This window comes from Symphodus melops, assembly GCF_947650265.1.
Source record: "Symphodus melops genome assembly, chromosome: 11".
In the NCBI taxonomy this organism is placed as follows: Eukaryota; Metazoa; Chordata; class Actinopteri; order Labriformes; family Labridae; genus Symphodus; species Symphodus melops.
The window spans coordinates 22864075-22885451 of NC_136701.1; the positions used below are offsets into that span (position 1 = coordinate 22864075).

The 21377-nt window shown below is 42.5% G+C and overlaps 1 protein-coding gene across 1 annotated transcript; it reads right to left on the bottom strand.

Moving 5' to 3' along the window:
- Positions 1-1197: 1197 nt before the first annotated feature.
- usp28 (ubiquitin specific peptidase 28) lies at positions 1198-21040 on the bottom strand. The gene is made up of 26 exons (XM_079355799.1): positions 20872-21040; positions 18364-18438; positions 17417-17537; positions 16736-16823; positions 16382-16544; positions 14372-14458; positions 13756-13893; positions 12589-12659; positions 12138-12214; positions 11899-12047; positions 11659-11786; positions 11398-11493; positions 11149-11328; positions 10850-11058; positions 9829-9899; positions 9469-9697; positions 8655-8990; positions 7655-7800; positions 6072-6371; positions 5335-5430; positions 4199-4377; positions 3573-3651; positions 2966-3045; positions 2600-2723; positions 1631-1829; positions 1198-1394 (listed from the first exon to the last, which is right to left on the bottom strand). Exons 1-26 carry the CDS (start codon positions 20929-20931, stop codon positions 1219-1221), a joined length of 3657 nt encoding a protein of 1218 aa, XP_079211925.1. The 5' UTR covers positions 20932-21040; the 3' UTR covers positions 1198-1218.
- Positions 21041-21377: the final 337 nt, after the last annotated feature.

Below are 21377 nucleotides of genomic sequence, written 5' to 3' on the forward strand. Positions count from 1 at the left end.
CAGCAGCAAAGAATTGGCTACCAGAGCGGCTCCACGTTGCTGTCATGAAAATCGTTCTTCAGAGAATTCATTCATGAGACTTTATCGCATATGGATCAACACAGAAAAGGGACTTCAGGCTATTGACTTCCCTTTAAAGGCATTTGCATGTTTTATGACGAGCTCCTCACAAAGAGGAGAAAAGGCACGTCTGTTGTCAGCTCGGGCAATTATCATTACATGTTTTAATTGCACAAAACGCCCCGTCGTGAATCATTTCTACGTATAATAGCTCAGTAGATATCTTTCTTTCTTTCTAGCTTTGCCTACATGTAACACATCCTAGAATCTTTATAGGAAAATAAAAAGAAATATAAAACATATCATTAAAAACAGCTCATAAACAGCATGTTATTGTGCAGTATAAATCTACAGTAGTGCTTTTTTTTTGCCCTCTATAAACAACTTATTGTGCATTCACACTGCTTAGCAACACAACAGATCCTGTTAACACAGTCACTTCCTGCAGATTTGAGTGGCAGTCGGGTTAACGCCATTTTTTTATGTTTTTTTTTAGCTTGGAGAATTGGCTGGTCGATAAAAGAGTTGAACTCAACAGAGTTACAGTCAGAGTTTCAGGCTTTTCTGACGTCCTCTGAAATGTTTGACTGGTGAATAAAACACTAATAAGAAGCTGGTTATACCTTCACAGTTCACTGGACTGTGTTTGCAACAAACTACATCAACCAGAACTGGCCATGATGGTGGAAACTTGCAAGCCTTCACGTTGAGGGGAGGTGGAGGTAGGAGGTCTGAATCATGTGTTTGGGATGTTAACATGTTTTTTTTTTTTTTTAAACAGTTTCGTTAGGGTCGCCAGTTTCTGCAAGTCACAGAAAAAAAACGCATCTTTTCCTTGGTGCTGCAGTTTTTGGCCTCTTTCTGCCGCTATGATTCACTGATACTGTTAGAATTGTTCTGCAGAGGCTTGTGGATCTGGTTATTCAGTTATGTTAAGCATATCTACCCCTAACATTTACTCACAGATTTCTATGTTAAAACATCATCAGGATTTGAACAGGCTATGCTTAACCCGCAGATAAAATGAAATTATTGGGCAAATTGAAATCTACACTCTGTCTCAGGCCCGGTCTGTCTGCAGAGAACGACCCATCAGTAAAACTGCTGGCAGGTGGGATGCACGGTTCATGGAGGCTGTTGAGGGTCTCACTCGGGGTTTTACTTCACAGTGACTACCGAGGTGTTGTGGATGGACTCCATGACGGCCGCCAGGCGACTGCACAGGTCGTGGGCCTGGTTGACGTGGACTTTTGGCGGATCTTTAAGAACTACCGTCTCAGCTGAACCGTCCAGAACCCTGGGAAGAAACTCGCCCAGCTTTACCTGTAAAGAGGCTGAAAACAAACGAGGAGAAATGGTCGGTTTCTTGCATCATTGATAGTATTCATATCAACATAAGTTTTGACCTTGCTAAGACTGAATGTATTCAGGGTGTAGTTTTTGATTAGATTTTGTGCTTGGTTTTAGTTTCACATCTGTACTGATACGTTTTTTTGTGTGGAGGACTTTTGTTCAGTATAAAGGGAAGAAAAATCCTGTTTATAACGTGTGAACGAAGTGTGAATCTCACCCTCCATGTCCTGGCCCAGACAGCAGCACCAGTTGCTGCGGATGTTCTCCATGGCGTCCCGGTCCTCCTGGGATAAAGACGAGTCTCGGCTCATCAGGTGAAGGCATGGGATGACGGCCTCGTCCATGATGGCGATGCCCTCCTCCACGCTGCTCTCCTCACCGCTGCAGAACATGCGAGACGCACTTTCGTTCAACGCCTGAATGGAAGGTGTCGGAGAAGAGGAGAACGGAGGGGAGAGTAAAAGGCTCATCAATGTTAATAAAAAAACACACGCCTTGCTTCTTATACCACCATGCGATTACATGTCATGTGACATGAATGATCAACACACGTCACTAAATGTTCTGTAACTCCTTAAAAAGATCCAGTACGTGTCGCAGTGTGGCAGATTTTAATTCAGATTTAAGAATGATCCCGATCACCTGAAATACTTCACCTTCACGTCGGCTCGCAGACTGAAGATCATGTGACTTGATCCAAAGCTACTTTAGTGAGATTGTTTTCTCGGCTTCTGATTCAAAGAATTTGAGCCAGAAGTCGAAGAGGCTTTGTCTGAATTATGGGAACTATTTTAGACCCTTCAGTCAAGTTTGTCTTGTTAACTCCTGTTTATCCTTATTTTTATCCAGGCTGTGTTTTATATACACGCACACACACACACACACGCATATATTTTTGTATTGTCCCAGTGGTAATCTCAGGACCCACCACAAACTGCTTCAGGACAAATCCCTTCTCAAATGTATGATGTTTTTCAACCAAGTGACGCAGAGTAACGAAATGCTACGAAACAAATATGTTTAGACTTTAAAACAGGGGTTTTTGTTTTTACACATTCGCGCTCCACTCAAACGGTTCTGCGACACCTTTGGGTCCTAAAAAAAGTGTAATTTTCACTTTAACTTAAACAGGAACGCAGAACGCAGTGTTTTCGTGATTCACCACACGCTCTGCTCGTTTACTCACAGTGAGACATTTCCTCCTGTACACTGCAATCACAGACTTGTCCACGCCACGCTTCTCCCCGTTCTTCAGCAGCGTGGCGTTCGTGTCATACGCGTGAGCCAGGTAGGTCAGCGCTTCTCTCATCCTGCGGCACAAACAAACACACGAGCAAACAGTCATCATCATGCTGTGTGAAACACAAACGCACAACTAGCCAATTAGATAGATGTACGGATAAATAGATTCACTTTGTTAGATGCCACAGCAACACTAAATAAAGTCAACAATAATACGAAGCAAAGTTACTTTCCCAAGTTATTCTTATAAAGCAGGACCTTCGACTTTTTCTTCACAGTAAATGTTTCATAGTAAATATTAGAAACTTACTTCCCGTGCTGGTAGTGCTCCAGGCCAGTCAGCAAGTAGACAAAAACGGTTCTGTAGAGCCTGTAGTCGTCGTGCCACTGCTGCAAGAGAGAGAGAGAGAAGACAGGGCGATCAACAATCCGTTCATGTGTTTGTGTTTCATGTTTCTGTCTCTACAGACGTGGCAGAAAAAATAGACACTTCACTTCAGAGTTACAATACAATGTGTTCGCGTCTTTGTATTTCTATTGACAGCAAACTTCATGAAAAAGACAATTAACCAATAACGTTTTTCAACACTGACGACACCTTCCTGTTTTTCTCTTCAAACAAGTTAACATCCTCCTCCTGATGAATGAAAACGTTTCGGAGGATTTATTGGGGAACGTGGAGGATTAAAAACAGCAACGTTTCCACAGTAGAATTGATTTTACATGAAATACAATTTAATGTTCACTGGAGGACAGAAACATGAAATCAACAGCAGAGGTGAGGCTAACTTCTTTATTATTTTGTAGTTTTAGTGTTTGTGTGACAGAGACGTGAGGCCTGTTTGGTTCGACCTCACTGACGTTATTTGAGGTTTTCTCCTCACAGCCAGTTCATTCAGACGGAGATCAGACTGTACCAGGTACTCATCCATGTCCATGTCCTCTGGCTTGATGAGGCGCAGTTTGGTTCTTGCTTCTCTCATGATGCTGATGGCCCTGCACGTACAGAACCAACATACCACTCATTTTTACAACAGGATTAAATAACCATTATAAACGTTTGTTCTTCTCTCAATTTACATTTAAAGTTGGTTTTAAAGTGGCTGGACATGAACCACCGAATATTTGACAAGCTTACTTTGTGTTCGTGACTCATGAAACTTTGAATTCGATCGACACAACACTGTGCTGCAGTTCTCTGCTTTGGACACTAGATGGCAGTAAAAGCTTGCTGCATGTTTCACTGAGAGCTGCTGCACCAAAGCGTTTTCTTTCCCGTCAGGTTTGAACAACAACATTTATGCTTTTTCTTCACATTATACATTAATACAGAACACCTTTTTGTATTCTGATGAATAAAAATGTCTTTAAGAATCACATCTTTGTTTAAAGTGATGTGTTAAACAGTTTAATCCTTGATTTTAATTTTGTGATTCCTTTTCTGAAATGACTCAGTTTCATGTAAAGATTCTGAGTGCTTTATTTTAATACAGATTATGTTCAAAGTAAAGGTTGGGGCCATGTGTCTGCTATCCGTGTCTACCTCTCATCAAAGCTCAGGTTGCGATCTGTAAACTGTTCCAGCAGCGTCCTCTCTATCACTCGTTTGGGCGCCTTGTTCTGGAAGAAGTAGACCAGAGAGTGCTGCAGACGAGGGTCCTCCTGGAGCGAGGTCTCCTCCTGGGAGAGCTCATACAAGCGGGAATACTCCTCGTGGAAGGCCTGAGGGAGCAGAGGGAAATCTCACTCTTTAATTACATCTCGATGTGTAGATATGCTGATATATCAAATGTGTTTCATTGGATGCAGCCGGTCAGGGTTTGACCTCAGGATGACTCATACAGAGTGTGTTTCAGAGGTTTAGGTAAACGTGTTTTTAATAGCTTTAAGACATAAAAGGTGACCTACGTTAAAAATCTCAGGATGCGTTCATCAAGTACTTTCTTTAGTTTCAACTTCAGGTATGAACCTAAACTGGATTTTTTTCAATCTAATCAGAAACAACTTCCAATTTCCACTGCGGCGCTGCTCCGAGGGACGGCGTGCGCTCTGCCCCACTGAGTCTGTTTCCAGCTGTTCATACATGACAGGAGAACTACAAGACCACGCAGGGAAAAGAGAAAAAAAACAACGTGTTGTTCTGAGGAGGATTTGTTGCTCGTTTGGTGAATGTTGTGACATTAAGTTGAGAGTGCGTTTATTGTGTTTTATTTTGAAATTGACCAGACGCCTTGTGCGTTTCCTTGGCTGACTTCCTGCCCGACTCGATCCATTCAGTCCAGTTTGACGTGTGTTGCAGCGAGCGCAGTTGAAACAGAACAAATTGGCAGTAAAAACTTTCCGTGATGTAAAATTTGCCGTTTGTTAGATTTGATCACATCGTGTGTCTTCATGTTGATGCCTTTGGGGTTTTTAAATCATGACTATTATATAAACGTTTGAACCCTATACAAGGTTTTTTCGCCTCCTGTGCTCATGCTAACATGTTTATTTAGTAAATGATAAATGAAGGATCCCTTCAAAAATACACTTGAAGCTAAAAGGTCTCTTGAAACACTTTTCTATATCGAACTAACAGAGAAAAGATTTGATGTTTTCTGGACAAAATATTTCAGTAAACATTATTCATGTTGTGATGGAGAAGTGATGTAAAGGGATTTATCCCTCGTCAGCTCGTACCTTGATGAGGCCGGCCTCTGGTCCTTCCTTATCAAATATCTGTCTGGCCTTGGCGATGGCGAGAATGACGCCCTGCATAGCCGGAGTCAGCATCATCTAGAAATCACAGTAAACAAAAAAAATCAGAGTGATAAAAACAAAAACTGGTCAGAAAACCGGTTAGTGACAACCATCTTTAAAAAAAAAAACACACAAAACAAAAGTGGCGGTTTAGCTCAGCGGTTAAAGCCTCTGTCCTTTGTACAAAGGCTTCAGCCCTCGAAACGGCGGCCTTGGGTTCGACTTCTTCCCCTCGGCCATTTAATGCACCTTCTCATCCCTTTTTATAACCGTTTCACGTCCTCTCAATAAAGGTAATCAACAACTCGAAAAACCCAACAACAGAAACAATTTAACACTCTCCAAGTCAGAGTTACAAAAAAAATCTGCATTTGTGTAGCTTCTGTACGGTGTGAGGGTTTTTCATGGTGAGAAAGTTCAAATGTTTGGCTGGAAAAAGAGACAAAATATCTGAACGTGTGTAAAAAATAAATGAAGGACGAGCAGAACTGGAACCACGACTTCTTTACTTTACAGGTCGGGGGTCAGAAAAGGGGCAGCTTGGCTTAGTTCTGTATTGATTCATCAATCAGGGGAAGTCAAAACTTGAACTTCAGATTAAAAATAAATGATGTCAGGTTCAAACCATTAGAAGCAGCTGAGGTTTGTTCATGTCTTGAGCCCTGACACAGACTCACCTCCTCGTTGTATCCATCAGCGTCGGCTCTCACCATGATCCTGCCCACGTTTGGGATCTCCACCTCTGAGACCTCGTTCTCAGCCTGTCTCTGTCTCACCGCCGGGACCTCCTCCTCCTCCTCCTCCTGGTCTTGCGCCTCCTCCTGCTGCTGCTCGCCCTCCTGCTTCTCGTCAGGTTCTGGTGTTTTTCCAGAAGCTTCTGGTTCGCCTTCAGCTTTAACGCCGGGGTCCGACCCCTGTGACTCGTCCTTCTCCTGCGGGTCAGATGATGGCTGCGTGTTGAGCTCTGTTCCAGGAGTCTGACAGACAGAGATTGAACATTGAAACCCCATTGACCATCCTGTTGACGGTAATATTAGTGTTTCTAATTTGAGACCCAATAAGAAGAACAATCAGTGAGCACAGACAGAACAACACGTGTCATGTGTGTCTTATGACTTATGATCAGATTAAAGGAGTGAAAATGAAGAAAGTGAGGCGTCACAGGAGAGCTAGAATAACATAACATGAACACCTCTGACAGCTGAGACGTGATGTATCCTGAGTGCAGTAAACACCCTTAATGTCACAACATGACGAGATCTGAGCCATGATGTGAACTGTTTTTAATGTGAGAGCCGAGCTGCTATGTTATCTGTGTTATTAAATGTTTGAATAATGAATCTGGAGAGCTCGAGCTAATCTTCACCTCTGGGGGGGGGGGGACGATGAAGATTTATTCTCTTCCATTAAACGGTACATACAGTAAACTAGGCAACAGTGTTTTGTTGTTAGTGATAAATGTTTCTGTCTCGTCCACTTTGGGTTTCAGTCCGGGGAGATACCAGGGAAACGGCAGGTTCGTGAACGCATCTCTTTTCTAAAATGAAGCAGCTCAGTTGGACCTCGGAGAAGTCCTTAACTCTGTGAAAGTCTATATATATAACAACACATGTACAGCTTCACAAGTTCTGAAAACCTGTCGAGAGAAGGGAATACATGTGAAAATCTATTCTTTAAACACAACACAACCCCTCTCCTCCAATGAGCTCAGAGAACGTGTGAATTTCACATCGTCTATTTGTATCCAGTGAACGTTTGGTCTTATTTTGTGTGGTCAGGTGTGTCAGGAGAGACGCTCTGGCGGCCCACATTAACTTTACTTTACTAGGTAACCACTTTATTTTTAAGCCATTCAGTAAAGCCTAAAATAAACGTGTTCATCTTGAAGGATATTCAAAGTTTTGACTTCTCTGATGACTGTTCGGGTTTTAACTGAGGGAGTTGTCGGTTTGTTTCTTGAACTGTGGCGACAACAAAACAACAAAAATATTCAGTGACAGCACACGATATGCCTGAACAAGCTGCTGACCGTCGAACAAATCAGATGAGGCAGTAATTACCCGCGACCTTTACTTTATCTGTGCGACCTGACTGACATCAAGCCTGGATCTGCACCGCTCTGGTAAGTGGGGACACCAGATCCTTGACCCACATGTACACTCTTTATTTGTGGCCTAGAATTTCTAACCCATTTTCCAGAGATAGGTGGGGACGGTGGGGGGGACGGGGGACGGGGGACGGGGGACGGGGAGTTGCCCACCTGACTCTGAAGCTCTTTCTCAGCTGTGGTGGAGCTCTGGGCCGGTTCCAGGGTGTCAGTCACTGCTGCGCTGCCGGTGTCGTCTGACAGGCAGCCAGGGGTCTGTGATGGTGGAGCAGGAGGGGGAGGGGTTGACTCTGATTCTTCTGGAGTTAAACAAAGCGAGGAGAAAAGCTGTGAGAGCTTGTAAGCATGTAATGGTGGCAAAAAGTACAGCTCGGTAGTTAATTCCACTTGTGAGTCAGGTACTGTACGAGGAGCAACTTCTGGTGTTGAACAAATGAAGAGAATCAGAAGTGCACAAAACGTTTCCCAAAAAAGTTTCCCAAGTTTCTGCTTTAACTTGGCTACACAAGACCTGGAAGTCCCACAAACACCTGACGTCAAAACGTCCATTTTGACAGCAGATATGACATTTTCTCAGCCTGCCTGTTTTGATCTTAACAAGCTCCACCTCTTTGCCTCTTCCTTGTTTGAGGAAGCATCTTCAAAAATAGCAGCCACCACCTTTGGACTTCAAAAATCCATGGGTGACATCGCTGAGAATACATCCATGTTTTATATGATTATCCTTTTAATTAGTAAAAAATCCATCATCCAATAAAAGATGCTTTTATACATGATAATATTCAAACTTCAACATTTTTCAGCTCCGAAAAAGGTGAAAAGAATTGTAGCTTACTACGGAAGCCCGAAAAGGACAAACATCTGTTTTTTGAGAAATTTGACTTTTTAATAATTGGAAAACCAGCAATGTTAGACAATGACATTAATAAGATCGAGGTCTACTCTGGAAAATGGAGCCAAAATGGCGGCATGTTGTGTCAAGTTTATTTAAAAAGCCTGTTTAAAAACAACGAGCTCGTCCAAAGTATATTACTGAGTAAATTTTATATTTTCATTCCTCTCTACTGTGTGGTTTTTGTGCCGTTGCACTTTTCTGAATTAATGTTCACGCAGACTTTGCTGCAGCCTCATTTCTCTTGTTCCCACGACAAACCTTCAGGTTTCTCTCTAGAATCTGGCTCAGGATCCTTCTCTGCTTCCGGGTCTGCTTGTTGCTCTGAGACGTCTCCCTGATCCAGCTCTTCAGTGGAGGGTCCTGACTGGGGCGCTGGCTCCACTGGTGTCTCTTCTATATTTTCTGGATCCGAGTTCGGGGGCTCTGCAGAAGCTGTGGACTCTCCCTGAGGGGCGGCGGTCTGACAGAACTGCTCCTCCCATTCGCTGAGCTCCTGCTGGAACCAGCGGTTGTCTTCGTGGACGTAGCGTCTGAGGACGGAGGGCAGCGAGTCCATGCCGTGCAGCACCTGGCCGGTTTCATCATCTGTGTCGTCTGGGACCAAGCAGGTCATTATGAGTTAGAAGGCTCGTGTTATTGTTCACACTGTTTCTGATTCAAACTAACTAAACTAAACTATACTAGGTAAGAATATACTCATTTAATAACAAACTACATATCATACAGTATGCTGAAATGTTACTTCCTCACTGCTGAGACTCTGCTGCATGTTTCAAACAGAAGAAGAAGAACATCAGGTCGGCTGCATAAAAAAACAAGAAGAACTCCGTGCAGATAGATTGCTGCATGTCAGCGAATGAATCAGCGATATTATAATGATCGCTTTGCTTTTAACCAAAAGAGACCAACTACTTCTCATGCACGATCCAACAGGGATCATTTCCATTTTTCAATGGCTCAGCAGCTCACCTGCTTTGCGTGGACAGAATTGACTTTATTTGAAATATTTGTCTATACTTGCAATATTAAATTCTCCCCTTCATGGAATCTGATCAAATCCTCAAAGACGTACCTGTGATGAGTTGTGGGAGCCGGTCATTGATGTACATCAGACAGTAGGCACTGGCGTTGGTCATCCCCCCAAATGAGTCTCTCTCGAGCTCCTCCCACGATGACTCGGTGATGTTGATATCGTTGTACTTCATCCAGCGCTGGTTGGCGTGGTCGTAGATGTAGGCCCAGTAATGACCTGCTGACGCCTGGCCTTCATGGACCAGCACTGCATGGAGTCTGTAGGGTACCTGAACAAGAACAGACCCACTGAATAAAACATTGAATCACTTCTGGTTGGGTTTCATCTTCTCTCAGTCGATGCCAACGTGTGAATGAATGTGCTGTTTGTTTGGGTGAATGGTGTGAGTGGAAGTCTCACCTGGCAGAGGCTGTTGTCTGAGTACATGCCCTCCAGCACCTGACTGAGCCTGTCAATACTGGCCTTGAGCTCTACAACACAAACCAAACAAAATCCCCCAAAAGAAAAGAAAAACGGATTAATATAGATCATCAGCAGCCAACGCAAGTTAAGTTTATTTATATTTCAACAACAAGGCAATTCAAAGTTCTTTACACAAGACATCAGAAGCATCATGACAGAGGAGAGAAAATAAACGTTGTTGTAAACCTAAAAGAAATTTTAGAAATCATTGAAATTATTAAAACGTAAAATATGTTCAAGTAAAATTATTTCAAATAAAATTAATTTAAGAAAAAATACAAAAAGAATAAAAAGTTACAATGCAAAGTGAAAGATTAAAATCTTTATTGAAATAGTTTAGTTATCGGCAGCCGTAAACAGGTGAGTCTTTAACCTGGATTTAAAAGAGCTGAGAGATTCAGCTGGGAGATTGTTCTAGATAGCATAGAAGCTGAACGCTGCTTCTCCATGTTTGGTTCAGACTCTTCAGGATTTTAAAATCTATTCTTCTTTTATGCTTACTGTTGAGTTACCACAATTTAATAACAAGAAAGCTTCGGAAAGTAAGATCACCAGTTCGTATTGAAGTGAGAGAAAAAGGACAAAACATGGCAGGCATGAGTCCGAGGGTCCCAACAGACAGAGCTCCTGCTGTCCACAGAGACTACTCTTAATGTTTCACTAACCATGGCAGGAAGCTGCTTCCTGGATGAAGCTGCTTTATACTACTTTAAATGATGGTCTATAAACTACTGAACACATTACAGCATGAAGCAGGTAACGATCCAAACACAGAGCGAAACTTATAAACTAACCAGGGAAACTCAACATTTGACGATGTGAAAAGAGAAAATGGAGATGATCGGAGAGGAGAATCGAAAAACTATTAAACTTCACGTTACAAAAGGAGTCGGACTTTATTATAATAATGTTGATAATTGTGTTAAAACAATGTTAGTGTGTTTTGTCTTTAGCATACCGTTTATGTCGTTCTCTACTTCGGTCCTCCAGCGCTGTAGGCAGTTCTTCACAAAGTGCAGCTCTTCTTCTGTGATGCTGTGAGGCGCTGGGTGTGGCGGGCAGTCAATGGGGGGTCTGCACTGGGTGAAGGGCTTGTATATGGGAGTCCGCTGGCAACTGGAAACACCGGAAACCAGCCCGTCAGCTGACTCTGTTTCTTCAGGTTCACTAAAGGAAGCAGGAGAAGGAGCAGAGACCGGCTGTGAGGTTTGCACGGAAGAAACTTTTAGTCTCCGTGTCGCTTCTTTTGGTCGCTACCTGCCATCTTTGGAGTTGGGTTCACTGAGTGGGTGGCTCGCAGGAGTCGGTGAACAAGAAGTCGGTCTGAGATCTTCAGCTGGGGAAACACTTGTCGGCTTAGTGGTGGCAAACTCCAGAACAAACTGCAGCATGTCAGCCAGAGGATACTTGGCCGGTCCTGAGCCGTAGTTTTTGTAGCTGTGAATAAAATACAATCAGTACCAGGTTGAAACATTTAACCTATCTGTCTTTCCATGGAAAACGTACCACTCCAGTTTCTGTTGAAGAGCTGCAAGCTGTTCCTTGAGCTTTTTCACCTCACATCTCCGCTCATGGGTCTGTTGTATGTTTTTGTGCAGATATCTGTCCGGATGTGTCGGGATCCATGAAAACCCAAAAGCGCACACAAAACAACGTTTTATATTCAACAACTATGGTGCACTTTGCACTTGTGGTGGGAAAAAGTCAGTGTGAAGATTCCTTGTGAAATTGTCTCCTCCCAGTGTTTTGAAGCAGGAGGGTGCTCACCTGTCCATGTAAACAATCTGAGGGAACTCCAGCTTCTTGTGTATCTTCTCCGGGCGACCGAGCTGAGTGTTGAATTCGAACCTTGACAGTTCAAATGTCAAGACTGGTGGTAACTTTTTGAACCATCTCTGCAAAGAAGACAAAATACTGTCGAAGCATCAAACTGCAAAAACACTGAAAAAAAACATATCCAAATATTCCGTTTCTGTTTGTAAGCGGTGAGTTGATAAAACTGTTCACCTCTCGTCCTGAAATGACGTTGGGATCCGAATGCAGAGACTCAATCTCCTTCTCCACCATGGCTCCTTCCAGGCATTCGTCCAGGTTGTTGAAGCCGTTGACTTGCAGAGGATACTGCCCAAACTGCTCGATGTTACACAGAGTCTTACCTGAACGGAGTAACGCAGAGGTGACGGAGCGGGACCAGAACTCATTTGAACTTTCCTCCTTAAAAAAAATACTACTCTTGTGTTTCGTACCTTCATGTCTTCTTTCCGTCACAAAGGTCCCGTAGAAAAGCTGAACCATGGGGTTACGCTGTTTGTCTTCTGCGTTACTGAGAGTAAATCATGACATGTTAATTATAAACAATATTCAGACTGCCGCTTCACGCCGGAACATTTACGCCCCTGTGACGTAATCGGGGGACGAAGTGATCCCACCTCTGTATCGTCTTCAGAGTGACGTAACAGATTTGTTAAAGTGGCGAGACGCTTTCAGTCGAGCCAGCAGGGGAGCTGCTACTTTTTAATGTGCTTTTTTTTGTATGTTTTCTTGTTTTTATTTGCGTTCCATTTTCATTTTCAACTTGTAACAAATTGTTTTAAAAGTGCAATATAGATAAAGAATTATTTACTTACAGCGCTGTGTGTGTGTGTGTGTGTGTGTGTGCGTTAGATAGAGTAGTAAATGTTTGAACTCGTAACTTACTTTCCTTTGGCAGCCAGCTGAAATGCGTCCTCTAACCAGTCGAGAAGTTTGTGAGAAAACTCACTGACGTCCTGAAAAGAAGAAAGAAAACGTCCGTGTATTGACTCTGGGTTTGTTAAACAGTCAGTTAATAATGATGTGATGTTGTTATAGTGATACTAAAGGACGCTGAGATGTTCAAAGAATCAATACATCGCTCTAACTCTTTATCTCGGAGGTAGTTAAAAAAAAAATTTAAAAAAAATCTCAATCAAAGGTTAATTTCCCCAAAGGTTTCAAACCAATCTCTTCCACAGACCAGACATTTTTACATCTGAGCTATCGTGTTTCTATGACAACGGAGCAAACTCCATCCACTGATATGGCTAAAAGTGCATTACACGTTATTCTATAGAATCAATGGGGAACCTGGGCTAAATCAACGCACTCCTCACACCCCGTGACTGAGCATTTTAAAAGATGCTTTTACACACATCAATCTCCCTCTCTATGTATTCTCTGAAAACAGAAACAACGTCTTTACCGCCGGGTTAGAAAACAAGCGAGGCAGGAAGAGAAAAAGAGAGCAGAGTGAAGACTGCATAAAGAGAGACAGCGGCGAGAATAGAAGAACTACAGTTCAGTGTAGTTTCTTTGTGTCTGAGCTATTGACTATCCATGCTCCTGCCAGAGCGATGCGATCATCTGACCACATGCTGTTGGATGTTTCAGGAAACCAGAAGGGACAGAGCTTTTGCTGTGGCTGCTCCCAGTCTTTGGATCGCCCTACCTGTTAATATAAGAACTGCTCCAACCATTGGAAACTTTAAATCACTGCTAAAAACCCTCCTCTTTGCTCTGACCTTTAATCCAAGCTGAGCTTGAAATCTGTCTTTGAATCTTTTATTCATGCCTTCCCAGATGCAGCAGAAGCAATCTGAAGGACTGAGCCTCAAACACAACGCAGCCGGGGATTATCTGACACATGTACGGTTCACCAGATTCATCATTTTCAAGCAGTGGATCCGTGTTCAGTCGTTTGTGTTTGAAAGTTATAAAACACGTGATGTGAACTAACTGGCACCTCATTTCAGTGAATATCAAATGTAAGAACAACAACCAGAGAGTTTCATGACGTGCTAGCACTGTACCCAGAGCAGTCTTTGAACTTCAGGAACACGGACGTACCTGTTGGGCCTCACTGGTCCTGAAGGCGTCTCGCAGTAACTCCACGGCTGCGGAGGGATCCACAAACCTGCGAGTGGAGCCCACCATGAGGGCAAACAGACAGCGCAGCTCCTGCATGAAAGCGATGTTCCTCTTGTCCTGTTAAGACAGACTCAGAGTCAAACTTCAACGTCAAAGTCATCTTTACTGTCAAGGTGCTGGACATACAGAAACATCTGAAGAAAAAAATTTTTTTCTCTCTGAGCCACGCTGTAAAGTAACAGCAGAAAGAATACATAGAAAAATATAAAGGTTAAAAATAAAAGTACAGAACTTTCAAGCTACTGTGTGCGTGGACTTTTATAAACCACAAGTAAATAAATATAAGGCACTAACTTAGCGAATTAAATAATAAATGTTTGTTTTTAAAGTGACTGAACTTATTCAACTTTACCCTCTCTACAACATCTCATCGTGGCTGTTGTGTTTACATTCAGGGAAAGTACCCGCCAACCTCTCTCCATCATGTGGAAGACGTCAGACATTTAGAGAAATGTCAGTGTGTGAATAAAGTATGATCTGGTAGAATGAGATGAGGACACTGTTGTTTTACTTTGTGCGTGAGGACTTTACTCACAGAATGGCTCTTACACTTCTCCAGGATTCGCTCCGACAGGTGGTAGTTGAGAACCAGCCTCCTGAACACGGGCAGGTGAAAAAGGGACTGGAACAAGACAAATAAAGAGAGACCTTTAATACTGCATCAGGGTAAAGGTTCATTGTCAAAGCAGATCACAAATACAAAGGCCATGCAGTGCAGCGATGGTATCACCTGGAGGGATCAGACAAAAAAAAACTGCATAAATACACTTCACTCCTTCAGCATCGCAGAATGCCGTTCCTCAATCCAACACCACTTAGTACATGTTTTTAATCACGTTCTTTGTTTCTTTAATGGAATATGTGACGAATGGAAAGTCAATACATACAGTCAAGAGAAACAACTTGTCTGCTTTACTGCTGCAGCAGTAAGATCTTTCTAAAAAAATCTTTCACGGATGAGGTTTAAATGATGGATTTGACTCTCATCCTGGCCTTTAAAGGAATTCAATTAACATAAAAATCACGACAGGCAGCAGTTTGTTTCCATGAAATTTAAAAAAATGAAAAAGATGCACAAGATTTCACAAGTTGAGAAAATAAAAAACCTTCATGTTCGATATAATAAGACAACGTGTAAAGCTCATAATGAAATTTAAAATGAATATTTACTTCCTTTTTCTTCTGGAAGGAAAACAAGTACGATGCTAACATCATAAGAAATCAAAGTACTCCTTTATTTTTTGCTTTTTTTAACATGATTCTCCAGCTCATAGTCCACTTTGTGATGAGATACTTGTTTCTCCCTAAACACATTCAAACCGATCCTTCACTCTGGTGTGAGTGCCTGAGCCTCTGAGCACTTATGAATATCTTGATCTATGTTTCCACACGAGTAGGAAATTCAATTACAGCTTATCTCAGCTTTACTGTAATTTAAACCACAAAGGATAATAGAAGGAATATGAGCCGACAACTGAATCATGTGGTCACTCAGCCCGGATCTGATAGCATAATTACTTTTTGAGGAGAGGCTGTTTTATCTGGAGTCAGGCTCTGTTTGATCTAAACCAATCAGTTCAAATACAAACAAAAACAAACACTAGCAGAGAGAAAAAAAACCAAGCAAAATGCTTGAACTTGAACACAGTTTGGATTCAAACAACACTGCCTTTAATCCCCACATAACATCCTCCATCCTTGTGGGGGGGGGGGGGGGGTTTGGCTGCAGAGTCGACATATGGGAGCATCACCGTCTCCTCTCAGTCCACTTCATCGCTCGCTCGCTCCATCATCACATCATTTCATTATCTACGCAGCCCGTGCATCTCGACGAGGGCTCCAGTTCCTGCCGAGCCACCTGATAGCTCTGACTCAATTCAGTCTGGGATGCAAGTGTAATAGAATTTAAATGTATGCCCAACACTATTTGTTTTCTATTCCTGATGTTTCTAATGACACCACTCTGGTATGGTACAGAGCCGATAAGATGTGACACTGAAAGAGAGATCTGTCTGCAGCGTCCGAGTTCCTCAACACACGGAGGACACGCTCAAAAGCACGATCACAGGAAAGACACAAGATGGCTCATGATGAAGCCACAGTTCATCTCAGATCAAAAATGAAAAGATGCTACAGGGTTAGACTTCATACATGGTGCTGAACCTCTGATGCACTAAAGTTAGAAATGTGTCAGAGAAACGTCAAGTTTAGAAATGCTTGTACGGAAAAGTGAGACATTTTAAGTCTCAGCCACAAACGATCGGAGAAACTTTTTGGGCCTGGGTCAACTTAGCATTTATAAGCAATAAGTGGAGAGAGTTTGCAGCAGCTCAGTGGAGTTTGAGTTGACGTCACCGACGCTCTTTTTAAAATATGATATTCCCCGTGTATTTGTCTCCTACAGCTCGTACCCTGTACCCACAACCTCCACGCGCCGTGTCCAGACAAAGCAGAAGGGTAAGCCTCCTCAGGTTGATGCTCATCGTGAAGGCACTTCATCCAGCCATCAATTCTCTGCCTCAAAGGTTCTCTCCTTCTTTCTCACCTGGATGACAGCGCTGAACCAGCAGGTGTTTCCGACATTGCGAATGCCCACGGGCCAGTCGTCCTGACGGATCCAGTCTGCGGGGCTGCACATCTCACTCTGGGCTTCACATCTCTTCCTCTTCATTCTCGCTGCATTCTCCTCCGCACTCGCCTCCAGAGCCCTGCGGGTGCATCACGCCACTCGTTTTAAAAAAACAATAAACTGACCACTCCACTCACACAATTTCATTTTGTTCAACTTCCTGGAGGCCACTGTGAATGGATTGTAAAATAGGATGATGATCAAATACCCTAAAGTCTTTTCAGGAGAACATAAAACAGAAGTCGGCTGTGTCAAAGCGCGCTGTGTTACCTGTGAAATTCTCTCTCTTCTTCCTGGGCATTGTGGGACTCCTGCAGGCTGAGCTCTATGGCCGCCTGAAGCTCATCTTTAGGGAGGTCTGAAGAAACCAACAACAAAAATATGTCAACTCTAGAACAGTGTCATGTTCAATTCTACAAACATTAAAAGCAAAATAAACCGCATGTCTCATTTTAAAATAAAAAAAACAAGTGGTGACATCGTTTGAGTCAAACAGTCGACGCTCTGACAGAAGAATCGTTGGAGAACTTTTTCTGGGATGAAAGGAAAGCTACAGGTCACTGCTCCTAAAGAAAAGCTCTCTGTAGCTCTCAAAGAGGGGGGCTCGTCACCACGTTGATGTTTAATTGATGAAAGCTGCAACTTAGAAAAAAAAAGAGGAAAAATACGACTTCCTTTAATGGATACTTTGGCCAGGTGTGTTGGGGCTTCCAGTACAAGTAGAAAGTACTGAAGCTACTTCCTTTTTCACTCCTTTGAACATATAATATATACTTATACTATGAATTCTTTAAAGGCTTATTTGGGGCTTTTTTTTTTACAGAGATAGTACAGTAGTAGTTTTTTTATACAGTTTACAGAATAACAATAGCATTTAATGTGATTGGATATAAAATAGGACTATTGTGTTACACTTATACTGTAAGAATTGACTTTTCACCCCCAGCGTACCTTTTTGGCCCTCCCAGGCCTCCGCAGAGCTTTCTAGAGGTTGAGGTTCTCCAGGATCCTGAAGCTCTGCAGGCTGAGCTGTCAGCAGCCCCACAGCATGTCCGATGTCACCCTGACTGGCCTACAAAGACAAGATAAGGGCAGATAATCCGGATATGTAAAGTGTGTGTGGAGATACACTTCAGCGAAAGATGCAGGAAAACATGAAACACAAGCAGATCAGAATAAAGCGAACAGTGAATATTTAATAAGCTGTTAGGTCCTGCAGTGGTTCTGTCTAACTCACAGGTTGGGATAATGTCTGCAGCACCCTCAGCTACAGTCTGTTTATCGTATTGTTTCCCATCACTTTAATGAGGTTCATTTTAATTAGAGCTCCTACCAGGTTGTTTCTGTGCTCGCGGTCGTGTTTTAGACTTAAGCAGTGAGTTTAGGTGGACATGTGGCACCCTGAGGTAGCCTCGAATGTAATCAAAGAGTGGTCCTTAAACATTAATTACTCTTCAGGAACCGTAAAGGACGTGTGCTTTGGCTAACGTGGAACATGTTTTTAATGGATGACTTCCAAATCATTTCTTCAGACAAGCATCATGTCCTCTAGAGGAAAGATTCAATTAACTACTGTCAGTGCTCACAACATAATCAGCCTGAAAAGAGTAGATCCCCAAACATCCTCTGGTTAATATTAAATGCACAACTATTTCTAAAGACGAAGGATGTGGTTCTCCTCTCAATCAGAAGTCCAGCTCCAAACAGCTGCAGGCACATCCAAAGTGTAGACTTTGGGTTTTTATTCTAAATCTATCTTCCTCCTAAGACAAACACTTTGAGATGTAACGATCCTTTGCATTTACAAACTCTTATCATTCGGACACTTTTAGGACCAATGTCAGTCTGCTGCTGGAAGCACCAGGGGGGACAACAGCTGAGGATTTGTTTGGTCTTACACTCATGGCTTTGTAGAGGATCTGTGGGTCCTGGATGCCAGTGATCTCCTTCAGCTGGTTGATCAGCATTTCGCTCTACAAAGAGAACACAATGGTGAGTTTACCATTAAATCCTTCGCACACCTCTTTGTCCCAAGTGTCCACCAATATGTCTGACCAACTTGAAGAAGCTGAAACACAAGTAGGCTTCATGTTGGGAACACTACAGATTTGCTTGTTGACCCTTTTTCTTTGGATTTTGAAACAAGTCTGCGTTAAACAAATTTGAACCCATCTGGTAAATATTCCACTTTTCTCCCACCGGAGACACTTAACTTTTGGCCCACAATGATTTGTTGGAAACAGACTGGGGCTGATGTGGTAATAGTTCATGCCTCACACATCACTTTTAGCTGGTGACCCACATGGGTAAATCTGGAGCTGAAGGACAAATGTCCTAATGCCAGCCTGCCATGCCAACGACTATGAGGTCAACGTACAGAAAGCTGGTGGAGTATATGGATTAAACAGAGCTAAACGCGGTGTCTTTGAAAAGCAGCCTTAAAAGACAATTTTGACATTTCAAAATAAAGTGCTTATTTGTCCAGTTTGATAAGTGGATTATAAGGAGCAGCTGCTAAACAACTGGAGAAGACTCCAGGAAGTTATTTGTCAGACCTTCGCTAGAAAACGTAAGAACCTACAATAAAACTGCAAAAATGTCAAATTACAGGATGGAGTCAGGATAGTCTTTCAGCACTGCTAAGCTAATTAGCTGCCAGTATTTCTGTATTCATAGCTACTGAAGATAAAGAACATTTCTTTAGTTATTGTCGAGAGATCATTGAGGTCACGTACGGTGGCTGGGAAGTGCAAACTAAAATTGCAAAGTGTGAAAAACTTTTTACCAAGGACTCATTGTGACCTCATGATGTCGACAGTAAAAAGTAAACGATGACCAAAATAAAGAAAGACAAAATACATATTAAAAACATCTGAACTCACGATCACGTGTACTCACCTCTTTAAATTGACCTGTAGTAACCTTTGTATTGAGTTTTAATGTGTTTCAAGTGTGAGCAGCACAAAAGGTAAATAATGTTTTTTTTTTCCCAATCTTAGTGTTCACATTAATCCATCAGCACGCAGCTTGTTCAAGATTCAATCAAAAGTCTGTTAGCAGGCAGGGATGACATGTTGAATCAATACACCAGCTTACTTTAAACCCAACATGATATTAATAAATGAACCTCATCATGAAATGTGTTCTGTGTGAGTTTGAGGGTTTTTATTGTTTTTGAAAGTTTGTGATGCAGCTGTTAGCGTCCAGGTCTCCCCTGAAAAACACAAATGAACGTATTCAGGCTGGTTGCCAACTATTGTGCACCGCAAACCTCCTGTTACTCACACTGAGACTGTCATATGTTTTGACTTTACTGACAGAGACATGAAGTGCTCAAAAGAAATAACAGGGCTCTGCTGAGTGAGAGGCGCTATTTTAAGCCTGCTTCCCCAACAGCAGGTGGACAAGTCACTGTATCACTGTAACACACACAAACACACACACACACACAGGAAGCCAATAGCAGCACTGACCAGACTTATATGGAGTCCAGGGGCTATCTGAGACCCCCTTGGTTAGCCTCTATTTTAGTCTACTGACATGGATAGCTCAGGCTTCTGTTTATCATTCCAGTCAGCATGCCATCAGACATGACCGACAAAGGCCCTGGGTGTCTCTCTCTCTCCTCTCTCTCTCTGTCTCTCTCTCTCTCACACACACACACACACACACACACACACACACACACACGCGCGCACACACACACCTCCCTTGCCAAAGCCAAATAAAAACTCCAGAAGCATTACATTTTCTGACATAAATGTAAAACAAAACAAGCCTCACAGTGAACAATGTTAAACTCCTGGTTCAGTGTTCTGCCTGCTGGCATGTAAGAACAACGGCCTGCTGATAGGGAATGTGTGGATGGGTAAAAGGTGAAATACTTCCTTAGGGGCTATTTTTACTCTCCAAAATAATGAGATTTACTTTTTCTTAATTGCAAAAAGTAAAATACAGAATATTTCCCAACTTTACAATTTTCTTCCTGGAGGCTTTTTGAGTGGAAAAGTTATGTGTAAGAAAAAAAAACCCTTAAAATCATGAGACTGTGAGTGAGAGGAAATTAAGTTAATAAGCATTTGCTGACATTGTCAGGTTGAGATATCATTTTTTAACAGTATGTGTTGTGCACAAAATATTGTACATGTTTGAAGTTAATTGAAATACAGTTTTAAGTATTTTCAAGGTGCCGATTTACAAAAAACAAGTTCTGTAAATGACAGCTGCTTCTCTACCCTGTTCACACACAATAATACCCAGATGAGATTGAAATTTGTGTTTTTTTTTAGTACACACTTGGTTTGCATGCGACAGAGGGGTTAGTGTTCAGGTTATTTCCGAGGCAATAATAAAACAAACATGTCATTTTTCAGGTTAATAGAGGTCCCATCATCCTTTGCGCTCACCGAGTTCGTTGAGTTTTCTCCATTTCCTGCCTGTTCCCCTCTCATTGCAGACACAAACATGTAATTTCTTCACGTTTTCCCCTAATTGTTATGAGCCCTGTTACCGAGTCAAACCAACTCCATCCGTCAAGCGCCGAGAGCGACCAGGCAGCTGCGCGCGCTCACCTGTCAAGACAAGCGCGTGCACAAGAACGATAACGCGCGCGTCCGGGCAGCGTGACAGGACAGTTCTTAGCGTAATAAAATACTTCCCGTGCCTGGGAGTGAGACACTTTTTAAATTGCTTCAACCCTTGCCCGAATAGATTTACAGCATTATGCTCCAAGCAAATCCAGTTTTTCAAAATGAACTTTCCATAAGAGAAATTTTCGGCTCTTCATCCATTCTGCAGCCACAAAAAGACAAGTTTTATAGAAACACTTGGCATAAATTAATTTTAAACGTGTCCAGTCTACAAGGGGAAACCCTGAACCTCTCACCAGATGGCAGAAGACCACACTCCCATA

Coding starts and splice junctions, on each gene's coding strand:
- usp28 (XM_079355799.1), bottom strand. CDS start 20,931: ATGTTTGTGTCTGCAATGAGAGGGGAACAGGCAGGAAATGGAGAAAAC. Junction 11,787..11,898: donor ACGTCATTTCAGGACGAGAG/GTGAACAGTTTT, acceptor TCTTCTTTGCAG/AGATGGTTCAAAAAGTTACC. Junction 9,698..9,828: donor CAGACAACAGCCTCTGCCAG/GTGAGACTTCCA, acceptor GTTCTTGTTCAG/GTACCCTACAGACTCCATGC.